This window comes from Barbus barbus (assembly GCF_936440315.1).
Source record: "Barbus barbus genome assembly, chromosome: 40".
NCBI lineage: Eukaryota > Metazoa > Chordata > Actinopteri > Cypriniformes > Cyprinidae > Barbus > Barbus barbus.
In genome coordinates this window covers 1,880,556-1,902,689 of record NC_136718.1, presented here as the reverse complement: position 1 = coordinate 1,902,689, position 22,134 = coordinate 1,880,556, and the positions used below count along the sequence as shown (strand labels likewise).

Here is a 22,134-nt window from a genome sequence, read left to right as displayed (position 1 = left end):
GTGGTTCGGGTTGGATAACGGGTTGGGTGTTCTGTCAGTTACTGCAGGTGCGGGTCTCAAACAGGTCCTGTGCAGGACTCTGCCTCCAGATGCTGTTGAGGGAACCACTTATTTTTAATGCATAAACAAACCTGCGTGACCATAGCAACCAGGGATTATCAGAGATGGATTTATTAACATTTCATTTTGAATGAAGAGATTATATTAATTATTACAAATTGTCACATTATTAAATTATTTTAACCATAGGCCTAGGCTGCCGGACTGTATTGTGCGTGATGTAGTGTGATGAAGTTTATCATGAATAAAGTACATAAAATAAAATAGGCCTACAAGAAAACATTTTTATCCATCCAAAGTCCATTAATCGATCGTCTTTTTCCATAACATTTGTTTATTATTATTATTATTGGTTATATAGCCTACTGTAAATGCCGACATGGATTTCTTTATATAAATTTTCAAAATGTTTTGTCCAAATGTTTCCATCTTGTATTGGCAAGTCTTGAGGTTTCTGCGCTTTGAATTTTAAATATTGAATTTAATGCTCCGAATTTCTTCTTCATCTTGAAAACTTGAAGCTGTATTTTTTTAAAACTGGATATTTGCATTGAAAGAATTCAGAACAAAAAATCTGCTGTTTGAAAATACACGTCTATTAAAAAACTGCCATAAAAAATCTGTTATTTAATTTCAAGTGTCCATTATTCAAGTTTACAAAAATCTAATTCACAACTATGTTAAATGCCACATTATATTCAGTTTTGTTAAAAGACACCTGTCAATAATTCAAATTCAAATAGTTTTGTCATATTATAAGCTCCATACAGGATGATGAAGATGAAACAAGGGTGAGAATGATCCCAAACACAGCCAAGGAAACTCTCGACTGGTTTCAGAGAAAGAAAATAATGGCAGCCTGACTAGAATCCAATAGAAAAACAGAACTAAAGGTCAGAGTTCATAGAAGAAGCCACAGATCCTTCAGGATTTGAAGACTCTGAGCAATGCATGCGGCTAGTTTCTCCTGCAGGAGGCGTCTTGAAGCTCTCATCACCAACAAAGGCTTTTGTATGAAATAATAAATACATTTCTTTAAGTGTGTTCAATACTTTCCCCCTGTCATGACATTTTATTACACATAACTTAATCATTTCTATTTGTTTTCTTTTCTTTGTATGTATGGATTACTTGGGTTGTTACCGACATCTGGTGAAAATATCATGTCAACAGCACCTTTAGAGATATATTTACGGGGAAAAACAGTGCCGTGTTCAATACTTATTTTAGCCGCTGTATATAGTTCAGTGTGAAATGAATGGGTTTATTATTGAAGATGAAGCGGTGCTGTGTTCCCGCAGGTGTGATGCTCACAGCCCGTACATTCATCCCACCGGCTGGTGTCAGGAGAGAGGTCTCCCGCTGACGCCCCCTCAGGGTAACACACTCCTCCTCACTACGCTTTAGCTTCTTTACTCCAATATGAACATTTCAGCAGGGATCCATTGCAAAAAGCACACAGATACCATTACTTTGTTCCAAACTTTGTGACCACATTGTTATTTTGATATTTAAGTGTTGTTATTAACATGGATTTTACTTGAGTTGTTTCTATAGATGTTCATTAATTTTCAAAAGTTTGGGGTCTTTTTTTGGGGGGGCTTTTTTTCAGCAGGGATGTATTAAATTGATCAAACGTTACAGTGAATAATGTGACAGTATAAAGTATAATGCCACAAAATATTCTTGTGAGCTTTCTATCAATCAAAGAATTGTGGGGGGAAAAATGTATTATGGTTTCCACAAAAATATCAAGTAGCACAACTGTAATATTCAATATATAATAACATTTATTATTAATATTATTCACAGAAAACCTTTTAAGCCAAGTAATGTAGTTCATTTGTGATACTGTAGAAAAGCAGACTTGTGACATTCATATGATATATTTATACAGTACTGGTTTGGAATAATTATATATATGAAGAAACACACACACACTCACATAAATATACACACACGTATACACTACACAAAAGGTGTAGAGGAAAGTGAATAAATGCTGTTCTTTCATTCTGTTCATCCGTGGATCCTGAAAAATAAAATATACCACCATTTACACAGAAAATATTGGGCGGCACAACTGTTTTCAACATTCATAATAATCATATTATTATGATTTCTGAAGGATCATGCGACACTAAAGACTGGAGAAATCATGCTGAAAAATCACAGAAATAAATTACATAAAAAAAATATATATATTTAAATAAAAAATACTAATTTAACATTTTTGACAACTGCAGCATTGGTGATGAAGCATCATGTCTTCTTTCAGAAACATGAAAACATCTTACTGACCCAGACGTTTGAAGACTAGTGTACTCTGTCTGTTTGGGTGCGTTTATAAGAGACTGGCTGGATGTGATCTTGTCCCGCAGACTATCCGGACCCTGAGCGCTTCTCGTGGGAGAGGTATCTGGAGGAGACGGGCTCAACGGCGGTCGCTCCCGAAGCCTTCAGAGTGGTGTGTCAGATCTCTCAGTCCTGATCAAATACACACACAACTCTGTTAAAACCACTTCCTTGGTCAAAATAAGGAAAGCGACTCTTCTTGTGTTTGCGCAGCGCCCCTCGCACAGCTTCCAGGTGCAGATGAAGCTGGAGGCGGTGGATAAGAGGTGTCCGGGGCTGATCCGCGTGGCCACGGTGCAGGAGATCGACACCTACAGAATCAAGGTGCTTCTGTAGACTAACTCCAGCTTACTGCTGTGCCAGTTTGATCAAATGTGACCACAAAACCAGTCATAAGGGTCAATTTTTGGAAATTGAGATTTATGCATCATATGAAAGCTGAATAAATGATCTCTCCATTGATGTATGGTTTGTTAGGATAGGACAATATTTGTCTGAGATACAACTATTTGAAAATCTGGAATCTGAGGGAGCAAAAAAATCTAAATATTGAGAAAATCTCCTTTAAAGTTGTTCAAATGAAGTTCTTAGCAATGCATATTACTAATCAATAATGAAGTTTTGATATATTTACAGTAGGAAATTTACATAATATCTTCATGGAACATGATCTTTACTTGATATCCTAATGATTTTTGGCATACAATGTATTGCATATTGCTACAAATATACCTGTGCTACTTAAGACTGCTTTTGTGCCGCAGGGTCACAAATAACAAAATAGAAATAAAAATTAAGACAACATATTAAATGTATTCCTTTAATGGCTCATCATAGTAATATACACTGAGATGATTTTTGAATATTTTTGAAAGACGAGTCTTGTGCTCATCAAGGCTGCATTTATTTGATCAGCCATACAGTAAAATAGTAATACTGTGAAATATTATTACAATTTTCTATTTGAATGTTTTAAACTGTAATGTATTTCTGTGATCTGCAGCTGTATTTTCAGCATCATTACTCCAGTCTTCAGTGTCACATGATCTTCAGAAATCATAATAATATACTGATTTACTGCTCAACAAACATTTCTGATTATTATCAATGTTGAAAACAACTGTGCTGCTGAATATTTTTGTGAAAACATTATAAAAGCTACATTTTAAATGCTTTTGTAACATTATAAATCTTATTACTGTCACTGTGTGATGTTATAAATGTTATTACCCCCCCCCCCCCAAAAAAATCTTGCTGACCCCAAACTTTTAAAAAGGTAACGTATGTAAGGCAAATGACTATTTTATGTATGAAAAATATAATTTAGCATAGCAAATAGAAGTAAAAAATATTAAACATCCTCCTGACAATTTATTTGAGAAGCAAAATTGTGTACAATAATAGGAATTGTTTTCAGAGAAACTTATTTCTCTTAACACACTGCCTAAAAGTTTTTCACTACATTTTGTTACTACATAAATTTATAATTTGCATATTATTCTTTAAAAATTAATAATTTTGTCATTGGAACTTTGTAATTTTTCCAAGTAAATTTGAGTTTTTCACAAAAATGAGTTAATTAAGCCCTCTTCTAGCGACCCCAGTGCTCCAAATAGTAATTAAACATCTAAAATTATCTTTATTGGTACATTTTCTGAGAGGAGTCTTTTTCTCTGCTCACATCTGGACGACTGCTGCTACTTCTCAAGTTCACTGTAAAATATCAAAAGTTGAGAAAACTTAAAAGTTTAAGGCAACCAGCTTCAGCAGATTTTTAAGTTTTCTCAACTTGTTGGTTGATTTTTTAGTGTTGTAGGTCTATTGTTGTAAAGCGCAGCATTCCAGCTTTGTGAATATTCACATCGAATTCTCGATGACATGTTCAAACCAGTGAAATATGATTTTCAAACCCATGATGAAAACAAAACGATTGTGCTGACATTTGCAAATCGTGTGCAGAAGATGTGCTTCTACATTATTTCGAAATATGTCTTGATGAGATTCACACAAACATAATCTGTTATATCTTACATGAACGTTTAGTTAATGGTTGGGGAAAAATCTGATGTGTAACATTATATTAGATCCATGCATTACAGCAGGTCTTAGATCTGCCTCAATGTTAATCAAACAGTAAAAGAAAAGACGGAATCACTCGCTGCTCTTTGTTCTTATTTTTAATTACAAAGGTAAAATAAAAAATAGCTATATTGTGATTAATAGTATAGTAATAATTATTAAGAAAAGAATTGGAGGAAAATATGCAACGTTGCTGCTAGGAGATTTGCTCAAAATCAACTCTGATGACTCTATCGCCTTCAAACAACTCATTCCGACTCATTTTGCCAGCACAGGTCACATAGAGGTATATATATATATATATATATATGTGTGTGTACACATATATTAATGTAGTGGAGTGAAGTTTATTTGTGAGGGTGAATCAGTCTCATATTTGTGCTGTCCTTAGATTCATTTTGATGGCTGGAGTCACTTGTATGATGAATGGATGGATTCAGACCATCCGGACATCCACCCTGCAGGCTGGTGTGAAAGCACAGGACACCCCCTCAAACCTCCACCCTGCCAGCCCACTGCCCAGAAACCCGGTGAGAAACCTCCAGACCTCATTCCTCTGACCCTCACCTGCTCATGCACCAAACACTCTGTCAGCTCAGAGCAGTGTTGCCCACTTCAGAAAACCAAAATACGGGACAATCACGTATATATACAGTGCCCTCCATAAGTATTGGAACAGTAAAGACAAAATTGCTCTGTTGGCTGTGGAGTCAAGACATTTGCAAATATGATTAAAAGATGAATATGAGACAAAACTACAGAATGTCACATTTTATTATTAGCCGTTTCAACACATAGATGTTTTACCAAATAAAAAGAACAGCACTTTTAGAGTTCATCCCACTCATTGATGTGAGCATAAGTATTGGGACACTTGAACATAAGGCAGATATAAAAGATTAAAAGCTATTATTTAGTTGCAGATCCCTTGCACACAATCACAGCAGTGAGTCTGTGACCCATAGACATCACCAGACTCTTGCTCTCATCCTTTGAAATACTTTTCCCAGCCTTTAATGCAGACAATTCCAATTGTTGCTTGTTTTGGGGAGTTTCTGCCTTTACTCTCCTCTTCAGCTGCTGAAATTCATGTGCAATCAGATTTAAATCTGGAGATTGACTTGGGCAATCTAAGACTTTCCATGTTTCCATGTTTCAGGAGGTAGGGGTTTGCATGGGGGGTCAGAGGGGGGCGGGGTGGTTTGAGTTCAGGGCTCTCACAGCCTGGGGGAAAAAGCTGTTGAGCAGTCTGGCGGAGCGGGCTCTGATGCTCCGGTACCGTCTTCCTGATGGTAGGAGCTGGAAGAGACTGTGGGAGGGATGGGTGGAGTCCTTCACGATGCTGTTGGTTTTGCTGGAGCATCGTGTCAGGAAAATGTCCAGGATGGAGGGGAGAGGGGCACCGATGATCTTTGCAGCTGTGTTCACTGTCCGCTGGAGGGTCTTGCGGTCAGCAGCACTGCAGTTCCCGTACCAGACAGTGATGCAGCTGGTCAGCACACTCTCAATGGTGCCTCTGTAGAATGTGGTGAGGATGGGTGGAGGGAGACTTGCTCTTTTCAGCCAGCAGAGAAAGTGTAGGCGCTGTTGTGCTTTTTTGGAGAGTGACATGGTGTTGGTGGTCCAGGTGATGTGCACCCCCAGGAATTTAGTGCTGCTGACTCTCTCCACAGTCGAGCTGTCGATGGTCAGTGGGGGGTGGTCAACAGAGTTTCTTCTGAAGTCCATCACAACCTCCTTTGTCTTCTCCACATTGAGGGACAGATTGTTTGTGCCACACCATTCAGCCAGCTGTGCCACTTCCTCTCTGTAGTGCGTTTCATCGTTGTCGCTGATGAGACCTACCACTGTTGTGTCATCAGCAAACTTGATGATGTGGTTGGAGCTGAACTTGGCAGTGCAGTCGTGGGTCAGCAGTGTGAAGAGCAGCGGGCTGAGCACACAGCCTTGTGGGGCACCTGTGCTCAGTGTGGTAGAGCTCGAGGTGTTGTGGCCGACACGGACTGACTGAGGTCTTCCGGTTAGAAAGTCCAGGATCCAATTACACAGGGAATTGTTAAGGCCCAGCAGGTTTAGTTTATTTATGAGCTGTTGTGGGATTATAGGGAGGGTGGAGGAAATTGCATCGTCCGTAGAGCGGTTTGGACGGTATGCAAACTGGAGAGGGTCGAGTGTGTTGGGGAGGCTGGTTTTGATGTTGTGCATGACTAACCTCTCAAAGCACTTCATCATGATTGGAGTCAGTGCTATGGGACGGTAGTCATTGAGACAGGACACAGGTGATTTCTTTGGTACCGGTATGATTGTTGTGGAGTCGAGACATGTGGGGACGACTGCCTGGCTCAGCGAGGTGTTGAAGATATCTGTTAGGACATCTGTCAGCTGTGCAGCACAGTCTCTCAGAACACGGCCAGGTATGTTGTCAGGACCCGCTGCCTGGCGTGGGTTAATCCTAGATAGGGTCTTCCTTACGTCGGCTGGAGACAGACAGAGCGCCCGATCGTTGGGAGGTGTGGGCAATTTTTGTGCAGGTGTGTCATTCTGCATTTCAAACCGTGAATAAAAGTGAATAAAATCACAGGCCTGTGGCGGGGGCTTGTAGTCAGTGATGGTCTGAATGGCTTGCCACAGGCTCCGTGTCTCTGCTGTCTGTGAAGTGGTTGTTGATTTTTTGAGCATATGACCGTTTTGCATTTTTAATGCCACAGGACAGACTGACTCTTGCTGTTTTGAGGGCTGCTTTATCTCCTGATCTGAATGCTTCATCTCTGGTCTTAGCAGCCCACGAACCTCTGCTGTCATCCATGGCTTCAGGTTGGCACGTGTGGTGATAGTCTTGGTGACTGTCACATCATCAGTGCACTTTTTGATGTAAGCAGTCACAGTTAAAGTGTACTCATTCAGGTCTGTGTGGTTGTTGTAGGTGGCTGCCTCTTTAAACATGTTCCAGTCTGTGTCCTGGAAGCAGTCCTGCAGTGCTGAGGTGGCATTGTCTGGCCATACGGTGATCTGCTTTTGAACCGGTTTGGCAAGTTTGAGAAGTGGTCTATATGCTGGGATTAGCATAACAGTGATGTGGTCGGAGTACCCGAGGTGGGGGCGGGGGCGGGGTACAGCCTTGTAAGAGTTACTTTACTGTTGTGTAAACAAAGTCCAGTGTGTTTTTTCCCATTTGTGTGTTAGTTCACATGTTGGTAGAACTTTGGCAAAACTGTCTTTAAGTTTGCGTGGTTGAAGTCACCGGCTATGATGAAAAAGCCGTCGGGGTTATTTGTTTGTTGTTCACTGATGGCGCTATACAGTTCACGAAGCGCGTCCTTAGCGTTTGCACACGGGGGGGATGTAAACCGCAACGATAACAATGGCCGTGAACTCCCGCGGCAGATAGAACGGTCGACACTTCACAACCATAAACACCACCAGCGATGAACAGTGTTTTGATAATACTGCAGCATTGTTGCACCAGTCTTTGTTGATATACACACACAAGCCACCTCCGCGGGTCTTACCAGACAGTGATGAATCTCTGTCCGCTCGGAAGTTGGATAGCCCGTGCAGTTGAATGGCGGAGTCCAGGATGTTGTCGTTTAGCCATGTTTCGGTGAAAACAAACACACAACAGTCCCTTGCCTCATGCTGTGTAGACCGACTGAGTTGAATTAAGTCCAGTTTGTTTTCCAGAGAGCGAACGTTTGAGAGCATGAGTGTTGGAGGAGCCAGTCTTGTGGGGTTAGCTCTTAGCCTAGCTCGTATACCTCCGTCCTCTCACACACTGCTTGCGACGCTGCCTTGTGCGGGTAGCATCAGTAGACGAGGCCGCGGTCTCGAGGTCCGGCTCCAGCAGTAAACAAAGCCTCGTAGCTTCTCAGTAGCCGCCGGCGAGAGTTGATGTTCGTATGCGTTGTTGATATCCAAAAGACTTTGGCGATCATAGATGAATTCTGGGGTGATTTCCTTATGAGTTAGCTGTAAACTGACACTATTTGGAGACGAACAGACATTAAAAGACATAAAAGCACCGTCTTTGGGACCCGGAGCAGCCGCTGCGTCTGATCGCGCCGCCATCTTAGTTCCTTCCTTGCTTTACAGATGAGGCTGTATGCTTGGGATCATTTGCAGTTCCCTTTTTTTCTCCACATTTTTGCTTTCCCATCACTTAGGTTCATCTTTGTCTCATCGGTCCATAAACACAGTTCCAAAACTCTTCTGGCTCACCTTTGTGCTTTTTTGCAAACTCTAATCTTGCCTTTCTATTTTTGGTGCTGGTCAGAGGTTTGCATCTTGCTGTGTAGCATCTGTAATTCTGTGTCAAAGTCTCCTGAGGACAGTAGATTGTCAGAGCATCACCCCAGCTTTCTGGAAGTTGTTGGGGATTTTCCAGACATGTCTTTTAGGGTTCATTTTCACAGCTTTTATGATTTGTCTGTCATCAACTACTGTTGTTTTCTCAGCCGATCAGGTCGTTGTTGGTTGCTGGTGTCGCTGGTGGTTTCTAAACTCTTGATTTCTCCATGACCTTTGTTTTTGCTAGAGCTCTAACTGACTTCCTCTTTTCTTTTAGCATCCAAATTGCTTGCTTTTCTCTCAAAGTCAGCTCCTTCATCTTCATCCTGGTTTGTGTGTGTCATCATCGAATGCAAGATTCAGAATACAGAAGTAATGGATATAACTGATACGACACATTCCCTGCTTTTAATATCTGAAGAATTAATGCAACAGGACACAGCTGATCACTTAGAAAGACCTGTGAGGCAACTGCTCCAATACTTATGATCTCATCAGATAGAGGGATGAAACTCTAAAAGTGCTGAACTTCTTAGCTGCTAAAACATCTATCTGTTGAATCACCCAATAATAAAATGTGACATTCTGTAGTTTTGTCTCATATTCATCTTTTAATCATATTTGTAAATGTCTTGACTCCACAACCAGCAGAGTAATTTTGTCTTTACTGCCCCAACACTTATGGAGGGTACTGTATATGTGTGTGTGTGTGTGTGTGTGTGTGTGTATTAGTCCTGTCAAACGATTAATCACATAAACACGCTTTTGTTTACATGATATGTGTGTGTATACTGTGTATATTTAAATACAAAAAACAATGCATGTATATATTTAAGAAAAATATGTTATGTTTATATATTAAATATATTTATATATAATATAAAATATAAGAATATAAATGTATATACATGTAGATATTTTCAAAATATATACTGTATGTGTGTATTTTTATATACATAATAAATGTAGACAGTACATATACATATATTATGTAAACAAAACCTTTTATTTTGGATGAGACTAATTGTGATTAATCATTTGACAGGACTAATATACAGGTCCTTTTCAAAAAATTAGCATATTGTGATAAAGTTCATTATTTTCTGTAATGTACTGATAAACATTAGACTTTCATATATTTTAGATTCATTACAACACAACTGAAGTAGTTCAAGCCTTTTATTGTTTTAATATTGATGATTTTGGCATACAGCTCATGAAAACCCAAAATTCCTATCTCAAAAAATTAGCATATTTCATCCGACCAATAAAAGAAAAGTGTTTTTAATACAAAAAAAAGTCAACCTTCAAATAATTATGTTCAGTTATGCACTCAATACTTGGTCGGGAATCCTTTTGCAGAAATGACTGCTTCAATGCGGCGTGGCATGGAGGCAATCAGCCTGTGGCACTGCTGAGGTGTTATGGAGGCCCAGGATGCTTCGATAGCGGCCTTAAGCTCATCCAGAGTGTTGGGTCTTGCGTCTCTCAACTTTCTCTTCACAATATCCCACAGATTCTCTATGGGGTTCAGGTCAGGAGAGTTGGCAGGCCAATTGAGCACAGTAATACCATGGTCAGTAAACCATTTACCAGTGGTTTTGGCACTGTGAGCAGGTGCCAGGTCATGCTGAAAAATGAAATCTTCATCTCCATAAAGCTTTTCAGCAGATGGAAGCATGAAGTGCTCCAAAATCTCCTGATAGCTAGCTGCATTGACCCTGCCCTTGATAAAACACAGTGGACCAACACCAGCAGCTGACATGGCACCCCAGACCATCAGTGACTGTGGGTACTTGACACTGGACTTCAGGCATTTTGGCATTTCCCCTCTCCCCAGTCTTCCTCCAGACTCTGGCACCTTGATTTCCGAATGACATGCAAAATTTGCTTTCATCCGAAAAAGTACTTTGGACCACTGAGCAACAGTCCAGTGCTGCTTCTCTGTAGCCCAGGTCAGGCGCTTCTGCCGCTGTTTCTGGTTCAAAAGTGGCTTGACCTGGGGAATGCGGCACCTGTAGCCCATTTCCTGCACACGCCTGTACACGGTGGCTCTGGATGTTTCTACTCCAGACTCAGTCCACTGCTTCCGCAGGTCCCCCAAGGTCTGGAATCGGTCCTTCTCCACAATCTTCCTCAGGGTCCGGTCACCTCTTCTCGTTGTGCTGCGTTTTCTGCCACACTTTTTCCTTCCCACAGACTTCCCACTGAGGTGCCTTGATACAGCACTCTGGGAACAGCCTATTCGTTCAGAAATGTCTTTCTGTGTCTTACCCTCTTGCTTGAGGGTGTCAATGATGGCCTTCTGGACAGCAGTCAGGTCGGCAGTCTTACCCATGATTGCGGTTTTGAGTAATGAACCAGGCTGGGAGTTTTTAAAAGCCTCAGGAATCTTTTGCAGGTGTTTAGAGTTAATTAGTTGATTCAGATGATTAGGTTAATAGCTCGTTTAGAGAACCTTTTCATGATATGCTAATTTTTTGAGATAGGAATTTTGGGTTTTCATGAGCTGTATGCCAAAAACATCAATATTAAAACAATAAAAGGCTTGAACTACTTCAGTTGTGTTGTAATGAATCTAAAATATATGAAAGTCTAATGTTTATCAGTACATTACAGAAAATAATGAACTTTATCACAATATGCTAATTTTTTGAAAAGGACCTGTATATATATATATATATATTAGGGGTGCCACTAACAACTATTTTTATTTCGATGAATCTAACGAAATAATTTTAAAATTCAATAATGTAAACAGCTAATTTCCCGCAAAAAAATCAACAATTTTACTTAAAAATATTTTATTAAACCAAATGAAATCCAAATTTCTATGAAATTTAAAATGGAATCCAGAAAATAATGGAAAACAGAATTTGGTACAGATAAAACTGTAAAACTCAATTAATTAGACAGGCTTTTGATTAATAAAAATTAAAAAACTGAATTTGGAAATAAAATGGATTTCATAGGGCCCTATAATTATATATATATTTTTTTTTTTTTTGTGGTAATAAAAATGGATTTAAGTGAACAATAGATTTTAAAATGACTTAAAATACATATATAATAGCAATGATGCAATAATAATTAGTTCAAATAAAGTATCAAAAGCAAGAAATCATATGGTTTTATTGAACAAAACTGTTAAAACACATAATATATTATAAACAAGAGCTAATATAGATTACGCATTACAACAAAGACCTGCAGGAGCGCCGACGGCCTGATTATTATTATTACACATTACTGTTTAATATTGACCAAGCACCATTTAATTCAAACGTACACTTAATCTTTAATATTTGGCCATTTCTTTAGGACAGAAATGCTATAGTCACTGTAATTAAATGCATATGTGGACATCAAACCGTGTAACTCAGAGTGAGGGTCTGAGCTTTTATTTTGAAACCGCGATGTATTCCCCTGTGTTTGTGTAGATTTATAAATGATTTACCTTACAAATCTGATGAAATGGCGCACTTTGCATTCCCAGATGAACGTTATAATAAACACAAACTCACAACAACACGCAGAGATGAGTTTGAGACGCTCCACATGTAAATGATAACAGATTCTGTGGAGCTACTGTGAACAGAGCCGCTGTGAGAGGCACGTGCTTAACTACACGCATGGAAATAATTAAAGAGCATATACTGTGTGAACTGCATCGCATATAATTATTTAATTAAATCATAGCATTTGTGAATTTACAATTATGCTTAATAACGATTTTTAAATGGGTTTAATATATCATGCAGCCTTGGAAAATAGTCTAATAATGTGTTTTATGGATTATCGTCCGTGAAATGCGCCACTTCCGGTATTTTGCTGGTTAGTCGACACGAGCAAATGAAGTCCACGATTTTTAATAATCAACTAGTCGCGACGAATCGCGACAGCCCTAATATATATATTATATATAATATACACACACACACACGCACACACAGTATTACGCATATATTAGTATATGAAAATGTGTATTTTTCAATTAAAGATTAAAGTCATTTTTGGTCATTTTGTGTTTCAAGAATAAGGTCTAAGGTTAAGAATAAGCTATTAGTTACTTAAATGATTTTTTTTTCTCTATTTTACAACATTACAAATGTGAAAGACGACTTCACTTATTGATCACATCTCGGGTAGACTGCATGTTTTCCTGCGCGGCTGGATGTTAGGCTCATGAAAAATAATCACGTTGTTTTGCTGCTGTGTATCAGTCAGTGGGTAGCTGTCAAGAAACGGGACACAGAAATTAAGCCCCATATACGGGACATCCCGGCTAATACGGGACGGTTGGCAACCCTAGCTCAGAGTCCCCTGTGTCGTTTAGGTCCCCGGGAGAGCCTGGCAGCCCGGCAGCCCAGCTTCACCTCCATGTCTTGTAAAAGTCTGCCTCAGCCACGCAGCGCCTCCAAATACAGCTTCCACCACAGGTCAGTCTTTAGCGTGCCTTTAGCGCATTTCATAACACTCGTGGTTTCAGAGCAGCTTGACAGAAAGTGCAACACCACTGCTTTAATTCACTGGCTTAAAAATGAGAATGTTGAAATGCTCAGACTAAAGAACAATGCAGAATACAGAACAGACGTGTTTTCTGTCACTCAGAAAGTGCCCTACTCCGGGATGTGATGGGTCAGGTCATGTGACCGGGCGCTTCACGGCGCATCACTGTTTATCTGGCTGCCCATTGGCTGAGAGGAACCAGGGCCGGCTTAAAGCGGATCTCTCTGATACAGAAGCATCCAGGCGTAACCTGCTGGTCTTCGGCCAGAGAGCAAAAAAATCCCGCTACCATGGCAGGTACAACAATATTTACGAGTCAAGTATAATTGAGTATTTGTATATTAAAGATTATGTAAACATTTATTAAAAATCACCTGTGTTTGCTGTCACCAGGATCGGTCGCCCTCCTAAATATCGCAAAAGTCAGCAAAGAAATTGTCAGAGTGAGTTTTACTTTACTACATTTTCTATATTTGAAAGCTGAAAATTGTGTCAGTGACTGTGTGTCACGAATCCTGGCCATGCACTTCCGTTCACTTGCCACCAGAGGTCACTCGTTCGCCACACTGACTCATACACCACACCCCTGTGTGCACATTACATTGAACTACATTTCCCATCACCCACTGCATTGACACAGCTGTTCACACTGATCACGCTTGCACCTGAGAACCATCATCTACTGGAAAAGCTGCCTGTGGTGTATGAGTCAGTGTGGTGAACGAGTGACCTCTGGTGGCAAGTGAACGGAAGTGCATGGCCAGGATTCGTGACACTGTGATTGAATGAGCAAGATTTATTCCAATTATGTGACTAAATTATATGTAATTAATGTAATTATATCTAACTCTAGCACTGTCTATTCTGATTCTGTTTTTTGTTTATTTATAAAAACCTTTTGACCCTATAACACTAGCTTTCCCTATTATTTTTCTATTGTAACTACTTGTTTTCTTCTTATTTATTATAAAAACCCTTGTGTGCTACTTTAGACTAACTGAGACTTGTTAAAGCACTTGCAGATCATTGCTCTTTTGTTGGTTTGATTGCTTCTATTGTCATTATTTTTAAGTCGCTTTAGATAAAAGCATCTGCTAAATGACTAAAGCTATATGTGTCATGTGAACATGTTACAGTTTTGTACGATTGCTTAGGCAGGATTTTAAAAACAAGGCTCATTTGGTCAAAACACTACACACAGTTCACACATCTACACACACAAGTAGCAGAGCATCTCAGATCTTTTGCAAAATGAAACACTTCATTCAAAACTTTACAATAATTGAACAAAACCCAGTTTCAGTACCGTACCATACACACATGGTTCATACAGTCTGTTTGAAGTGCTTACACACTGCTGTGCTCAATCTTAAACACTTGTTACATTTCTACCTTTCTAACGATACAGTCTGGGTTTGATTTTTGATTTTTGATTTTTTTGAGATATTGTTACAGAACATGAATTGACCAAACACAATACATGAGACAAGTGTTGCACACTGATGAAAGTATTTATTGCTCACCACATTGTAAAATCCTTCAGTACATCATTGCAATTAGGCTGAAAATCAGAACATATTCTAAATACAATATAGTACATAAACTAAAAAAAACCAAACACCTTAGCATCATCTCTTCATGTAGCTGGATATGGCCACCTCGTCCACATCACAGGCAATGTCCTCCCTCGCAAAACAGCAAGGGAAGAATCTTCATCCTTGCCCAGACTCTGCATCTGTTAGGTCACAGGCCTCCTCCATAGCTTGAATGAAGGGAATAACATGGGGTCAGAGGTCATAAACCTTCCACTGCCATGCAGGAGGGAAAAGGGAAAGGAAGGGAGAGTGTTGTGGGAGGTACTGGAATAATTGATACAGATACCTAGTCTGCCCAATACTTAATCTGTCTAAACACATGAGTATGCGGTCAGTGTTGTAAGGGGCTATTTTGGCATGCCCCCCATGGAGGACCCCATTCTGCGTGATTGCAGCATATATTGTGATGTTACCACCACGTTGACCCGGCACATTCAAAATAGCTCTGTGGCCAAAGATGTTTCTCCTTATTCCTCTTCCTGTAACACTGCCTTTCATTTTTGTTGAAGACAAAAATTCACCTGTTGGCTTTTTATAGTGCTTACACCTGATTGTTGAGTTTACAGTTAAGCAGCTAAGTGTCTGCACACCTGAGGTCTGTGTTTCATCAATTGGTTCACATGTGTAGTATTTTGGAAAGCAGTGCCTTAAAATGGCAAAGAAGTGACATTATGTTAGATTTCTGTGTCTAATGTTGAGAAGTGTGCTTAGTGTCGTGCAAAACAATCTGTGTAGTGTTTTGCAAAAAGTGTGAGGCTGAGAATGTGCTTATAGTTGTGCAGATTTGGGCTGAAGTTTTGCTCCTTGGGTGTCAGGTTTCACTAATTGTGTGTTATTATTAATTTTAGTGTGTAAGCAATTGTAAAAAACTGTAACCAGATTACCATAACCCTGTAAGGCAATATTCTGTTATGCAAAGACTTACTCAGAATATCCTAATTAAACAAGACATAGACAAGTGAAGTCTATATCATGTGAGTTTGCAATTCATTGCGCTACTGCATGGTTTTATTAAAGACACTAATCCTCAATAGTTGATGAAATTACTGTGTGCAATTATGAAAATGACAGCATGGTAATGACAAGGGCAAGCATCTCACGCACTTCCAGACGAGTCTTATTAAAAAGAAGCATGGAAACATTTTTTTAGATTAAAAATGATGTAAATCTTTCAGCAGAATATGGAGCATAATCAGAAGCTTGTGTATGCGTGTGTGTGTGTGTGTGTGTGTGTGTTTCAGATATGGTGTCGGAGGGAATGTACTCGTCTCTCTTCATGACAGCGTTTACAGTGAACTCTGACCGGACTCTGTCTCTCTGCTGGGAGCAGCACTGTAAGTTACTGCCTGGCGTCGCAGGAATTCATGCAGGTCAAGTATCCACATGGACTATAGAGGAGGTAACCGCTTCATTCAACCGTTTGCAATTTTCTTGGGTAAAATAAATACATTTATTAATTTTAGTGTGAAAGATCACATGCATTTTTGTAGAACGGCATGCACAGTCCATTATTTGCACATGTACTATATTATTATATATAACTTAATCACTTTTGCTTCCAACACTTTTATTTAAAAAAAAGCAATATATTTAAAATGCATCTATTTCATACTAAGTATAGTTTAAATCTATATTTATTGACATGATATAAACATTATAATTAAACTGTATTTGGAGTACTTGTACACTATGCACATTTCTTAATATTAAGCCCAAAATGTGTTTTAATGTCACTATTGATGAAGATTGTATGATCTTTGAATAATATCAGTCTTTAAGATATTTAAAGTGTACCTGAAGCATACTTGCAATAGTTCCACTTTAGCACAATCAAATATACTTCAGTATACCTTTAGTTGGACTTTTTCTGCACAATTAAAGTGCATTAAGCACAAAATGAGTTGTTTCAATTTAGCAGACTTGAAGTATAGCCTAAGTACAATTGTAGAGTATTTTTTATGAAGTACATAAATACCTACATGTATTTGTAGTATACTTAGCATGAAATAAATTTATTTCAAATACACTGTAGTATATTTATTTTTCACTAGGGTAGTACAATAAGAGTACAGATGCACAGTTCTGAATTTCTAGGTTATAAAGTAATCTATAGACACAGCAAACAAACAGCAGTCAGTATGCTGGCTCTGTTCATTTATAACCGCGTTTTATTTGCAGGTCTTTGGGTTTGTCAATAATCTTATTGGTTGTGAGGAGCAGGCCCGAATTTTCAAAGATGAAGTAAGTAATTTGCCTCATCAAATTAGAATTATTAATGGTACTTGCTGAAGAAACCATCATAGGTATTATTGTGCAAATTAAAATATTAATAGAGTTACTGTTGAGTCATAATGTTTTAGTAGTTAATAGTTTGTAAGAGTTTCTATATAGGAACTGTATATATGAAGGCACAATCACATTTAACTTTGCACATTAATTTCTGGAAAGGTAATACAGGCGTCTCAATAGAAAGCCGCAGGATTGGGTATTTGGTTTGAAAGTGTGTGTGTGTGTGTGTGTGTGTGTTGTGTCGTGCATTGCTACACTATTGAAAATAAATACCTCCTATATATTGGATATATACACACCACTAATATTGTCTTTAAATAACTTTATATATGATATTTCAAGTACGGTGACCAGGAGGGGACATGCTCGGTTCACTTAATTTTGTCCTGGCCTCAACATATTAACTTGTGGGAACGTGATATTATGTGGTGGCCTTGAGATCCATTTGTCGAGGTAACAACCTCCTTAACATGTTCTTATGTCGAGGGAACAACCTCCTTAAAATGTTCTTATGTCGAGGGAACAACCTCCTTAACATGTTCTTATGTCGAGGTAAAAACCTCCTTAACATGTTCTTATGTCGAGGGAACAACCTCCTTAAAATGTTCTTATGTCGAGGGAACAACCTCCTTAACATGTTCTTATGTCGAGGTAAAAACCTCCTTAACATGTTCTTATGTCGAGGGAACAACCTCCTTAACATGTTCTTATGTCGAGGGAATAACCTCCTTAAAATGTTCTTATGTCGAGGGAACAACCTCCTTAACATGTTCTTATGTCGAGGGAACAACCTCCTTAACATGTTCTTATGTCGAGGGAATAACCTCCTTAAAATGTTCTTATGTCGAGGGAACAACCTCCTTAACATGTTCTTATGTCGAGGGAATAACCTCCTTAACATGTTCTTATGTCGAGGGAATAAAGGTAATAACCTCCTTAAAATGTTCTTATGTCAAGGGAATAACCTCCTTAACATGTTCTTATGTCAAGGGAATAACCTCCTTAACATGTTCTTATGTCGAGGGAATAAAGGTAATAACCTCCTTAAAATGTTCTTATGTTGAGGGAATAACCTCCTTAACATGTTCTTATGTCGAGGGAATAACCTCCTTAACATGTTCTTATGTCGAGGGAACAACCTCCTTAACATGTTCTTATGTCGAGGGAACAACCTCCTTAACATGTTCTTATGTCGAGGTAAAAACCTCCTTAACATGTTCTTATGTCGAGGTAACAACCTCCTTAACATGTTCTTATGTCGAGGGAATAACCTCCTTAACATGTTCTTATGTCGAGGGAACAACCTCCTTAACATGTTCTTATGTCGAGGTAAAAACCTCCTTAACATGTTCTTATGTCGAGGGAACAACCTCCTTAACATGTTCTTATGTCGAGGGAACAACCTCCTTAACATGTTCTTATGTGGAGGGAACAACCTCCTTAACGTGTTCTTATGTCGAGGGAATAACCTCCTTAACGTGTTCTTATGTCGAGGTAACAACCTCCTTAACATGTTCTTATGTCGAGGTAACAACCTCCTTAACATGTTCTTATGTCGAGGGAACAACCTCCTTAACATGTTCTTATGTGGAGGGAACAACCTCCTTAACATGTTCTTATGTGGAGGGAACAACCTCCTTAACATGTTCTTATGTCGAGGTAACAACCTCCTTAACGTGTTCTTATGTCGAGGTAACAACCTCCTTAACGTGTTCTTATGTCGAGGTAACAACCTCCTTAACGTGTTCTTATGTCGAGGGAACAACCTCCTTAACATGTTCTTATGTCGAGGTAACAACCTCCTTAACATGTTCTTATGTCGAGGGAACAACCTCCTTAACATGTTCTTATGTCGAGGTAACAACCTCCTTAACATGTTCTTATGTCGAGGTAAAAACCTCCTTAACATGTTCTTATGTCGAGGTAAAAACCTCCTTAACATGTTCTTATGTCGAGGTAAAAACCTCCTTAACATGTTCTTATGTCGAGGTAACAACCTCCTTAACATGTTCTTATGTCGAGGTAAAAACCTCCTTAACATGTTCTTATGTCGAGGTAAAAACCTCCTTAACATGTTCTTATGTCGAGGTAAAAACCTCCTTAACATGTTCTTATGTCGAGGTAAAAACCTCCTTAACATGTTCTTATGTCGAGGGAATAACCTCCTTAACATGTTCTTATGTCGAGGTAACAACCTCCTTAACATGTTCTTATGTCGAGGGAACAACCTCCTTAACATGTTCTTATGTCGAGGTAACAACCTCCTTAACATGTTCTTATGTCGAGGTAAAAACCTCCTTAACATGTTCTTATGTCGAGGTAAAAACCTCCTTAACATGTTCTTATGTCGAGGTAACAACCTCCTTAACATGTTCTTATGTCGAGGGAACAACCTCCTTAACATGTTCTTATGTCGAGGTAACAACCTCCTTAACATGTTCTTATGTCGAGGGAACAACCTCCTTAACATGTTCTTATGTCGAGGTAACAACCTCCTTAACATGTTCTTATGTCGAGGTAAAAACCTCCTTAACATGTTCTTATGTCGAGGTAAAAACCTCCTTAACATGTTCTTATGTCGAGGTAAAAACCTCCTTAACATGTTCTTATGTCGAGGGAACAACCTCCTTAACATGTTCTTATGTCGAGGGAACAACCTCCTTAACATGTTCTTATGTCGAGGTAAAAACCTCCTTAACATGTTCTTATGTCGAGGGAACAACCTCCTTAACATGTTCTTATGTCGAGGTAAAAACCTCCTTAACATGTTCTTATGTTGAGGGAACAACATATTTTTTCTCGTGGCCACGAGTTTAATGCGAAAACAAACCTGTGTGACCATAGCAACCCAGGACTATATGGATAAAACATTTTTACATGAAACGTTTCATTTGATATTTGTATATTATTTATTATTATTATTGTTATTATTATTATATTAACTTCTTAGGGCTATATTTTTATATTTATTGTTATATATGCTTATTTCCCCTTTCCATTCGTGTATCGCTTTAACGTTCTGTATAATTATGCTATTATTTGCTACCATATATTTTGCAAAGACTGTAAACGCCTGACAATTATGCCAATAAAGTTTTGACTTTATGATTGTATTTATGCCCGTGTGTGATGATAAATAAGCGTGCTGTGTTGTGTACGTGAATGATTCATTCCTCAACAAAACACTATAATATTTATAATTATAGTGTATTAATTAGCTGAAATAAAATGCATTCCAGTAAAAAGTTAAGTCAGCATAATCAAAGCTTTATTGGCATGTCGAGCATTTACATTAGGCTATTCTTTACAAAATAATTTGCTCCGTAACCCAGTTTCTCCCTTGTGTGATTATGTCATTTCTTTCAGGCGTGTATCATTTATCCCTCGTTTAATTTAGTATTTATAGTGTGTTCTGCCCCATGTTTCCTTGTCGGGTCTTGTCCGTCTTCCTTGTGCTCTGTGTCTCCTTGTTGGATCATTAAAGACTCTCGTTTGGGGAATCTCCACGTCTCCTCGTTCCTCCCGTGGGCAGAGTGTGACACTTATATAAAATAATAATATACAAATATTACGGGAAAAAGATGATCAGTTAATGGACTCACAAGACTGTGGGATGGATAAAAATGTTTTCTTGTAGGCCTATTTTATTTTATGTACTTTATGTAACTTTTATTCATGATAAACTTCATTTGAATGCTGTCTACATTGCACAATACAGTCTGGTAGCCAAGGCCTATTATGTAATAATTAATATAATAATTTCTTAATTAAAAATAAAATATGAATAAATCCAGCTCTGATAATCCTGGGTTGCTATGGTCCCGCAGGCTTGTTTACACATTAAACTGGAAATGGATGTTGTTTGCTCAACATAGCATTTCAAGGCCACCACATAATATCACGTTCCCACGAGTTAATATGTTGTGGCCACGACAAAATTAAGTGAACCGAGCATGTCCCCTCCCGGTCACCGTATTCAGGCATTGTAGAATGACTTTAGAATTAAAACAGGCATTTTGAGTGGTGTTGTGATACATTTCGTTTCTTGTTAGAGCAGTGAAGGCTGATCACATCTTTTCTCTGCAGATGATTGATGGAGAGGCGTTCCTCCTCCTGACTCAAAATGATATTGTGAAGATCATGAATATCAAGCTAGGCCCAGCGTTGAAGATTCACAATGCCATTTTAATGTTCAAGAGCACAGATGAAGGCCTGAAGTGAGCAGCCTCAGACTCCTCGTGCTGTAACAATCTAATCAGAATCCGACATCTATCACGTGTTTGGTGTTTAACGTCAGAGAGAGAGAGAGAAATCCAGGACGAACCATAAGTGAGCCCAGCTGAGCTTTGATGTTGCTTTATTTCAAAAGCGAAACGACACGTTCTGATAAAGAACAACTTGATCTGAACCCAGCATGAAGGCTTTTACAGACAGTGCTTTTTGTATCTGGAGTGCTAACTGAAATCTACATTTGTCCTCAGTATGTTGTGTGGAAATATCAGGGCAGATTTCAGTCGATTGGTGCTACTGGACCCTTTATTCGATCCCTGATGATGTTTATGCACTTTACATGAGGAGTCACTCGAGGGCACTGCTGTCCATTGTTTGGAGACCATTAACAATATTTGCCCTCAGTAACAAAGTGCTCCTGACATTGTGGTGTTCAAAGAGATTATACTTTAAAAACATCAGCTATTTTACTGAGATAGTTTGGATTGTCATATCAGTGTTGTTATTTTTCAACTGTGTGAATGAGGGGTGAGTAGTAGTAACCGAGGTCAGGTTTTTAGGTCGTCTGTGTTTCTCTCTCTGATGGGAAAATTTTAATACTGTACAGTTGAGTAACTGTGTCGTTCAGTTCATCAACATGATTAAATGTTTAATTCAAGCACTGGTGTCTGCTTGTGTTCAGTGGAGTCTGACAATCCCCTGAATATGTAAACTTGTTGAGGAGAGCTGGGCT

General features: G+C 38.8%; 1 protein-coding gene across 1 annotated transcript in view; it reads left to right on the top strand.

Annotated features, from left to right (window-relative positions):
• LOC306859350 (lethal(3)malignant brain tumor-like protein 1) overlaps nt 1-21,392 on the top strand; it is a gene marked incomplete at both ends in the record, with an annotated part of 41,156 nt that extends 19,764 nt beyond the window's left edge. The window contains 10 exons of the mRNA XM_079400360.1: nt 1,362-1,438; nt 2,442-2,527; nt 2,629-2,739; nt 4,886-5,024; nt 13,115-13,217; nt 13,390-13,584; nt 13,681-13,730; nt 16,124-16,281; nt 17,061-17,123; nt 21,258-21,392. Coding sequence (XP_079256486.1) covers nt 1,362-1,438; nt 2,442-2,527; nt 2,629-2,739; nt 4,886-5,024; nt 13,115-13,217; nt 13,390-13,584; nt 13,681-13,730; nt 16,124-16,281; nt 17,061-17,123; nt 21,258-21,392 — 1,117 coding nt within the window. The remainder of the gene's footprint in view (nt 1-1,361; nt 1,439-2,441; nt 2,528-2,628; nt 2,740-4,885; nt 5,025-13,114; nt 13,218-13,389; nt 13,585-13,680; nt 13,731-16,123; nt 16,282-17,060; nt 17,124-21,257) is intronic.
• Between the last annotated feature and the right edge of the window lie 742 nt (nt 21,393-22,134).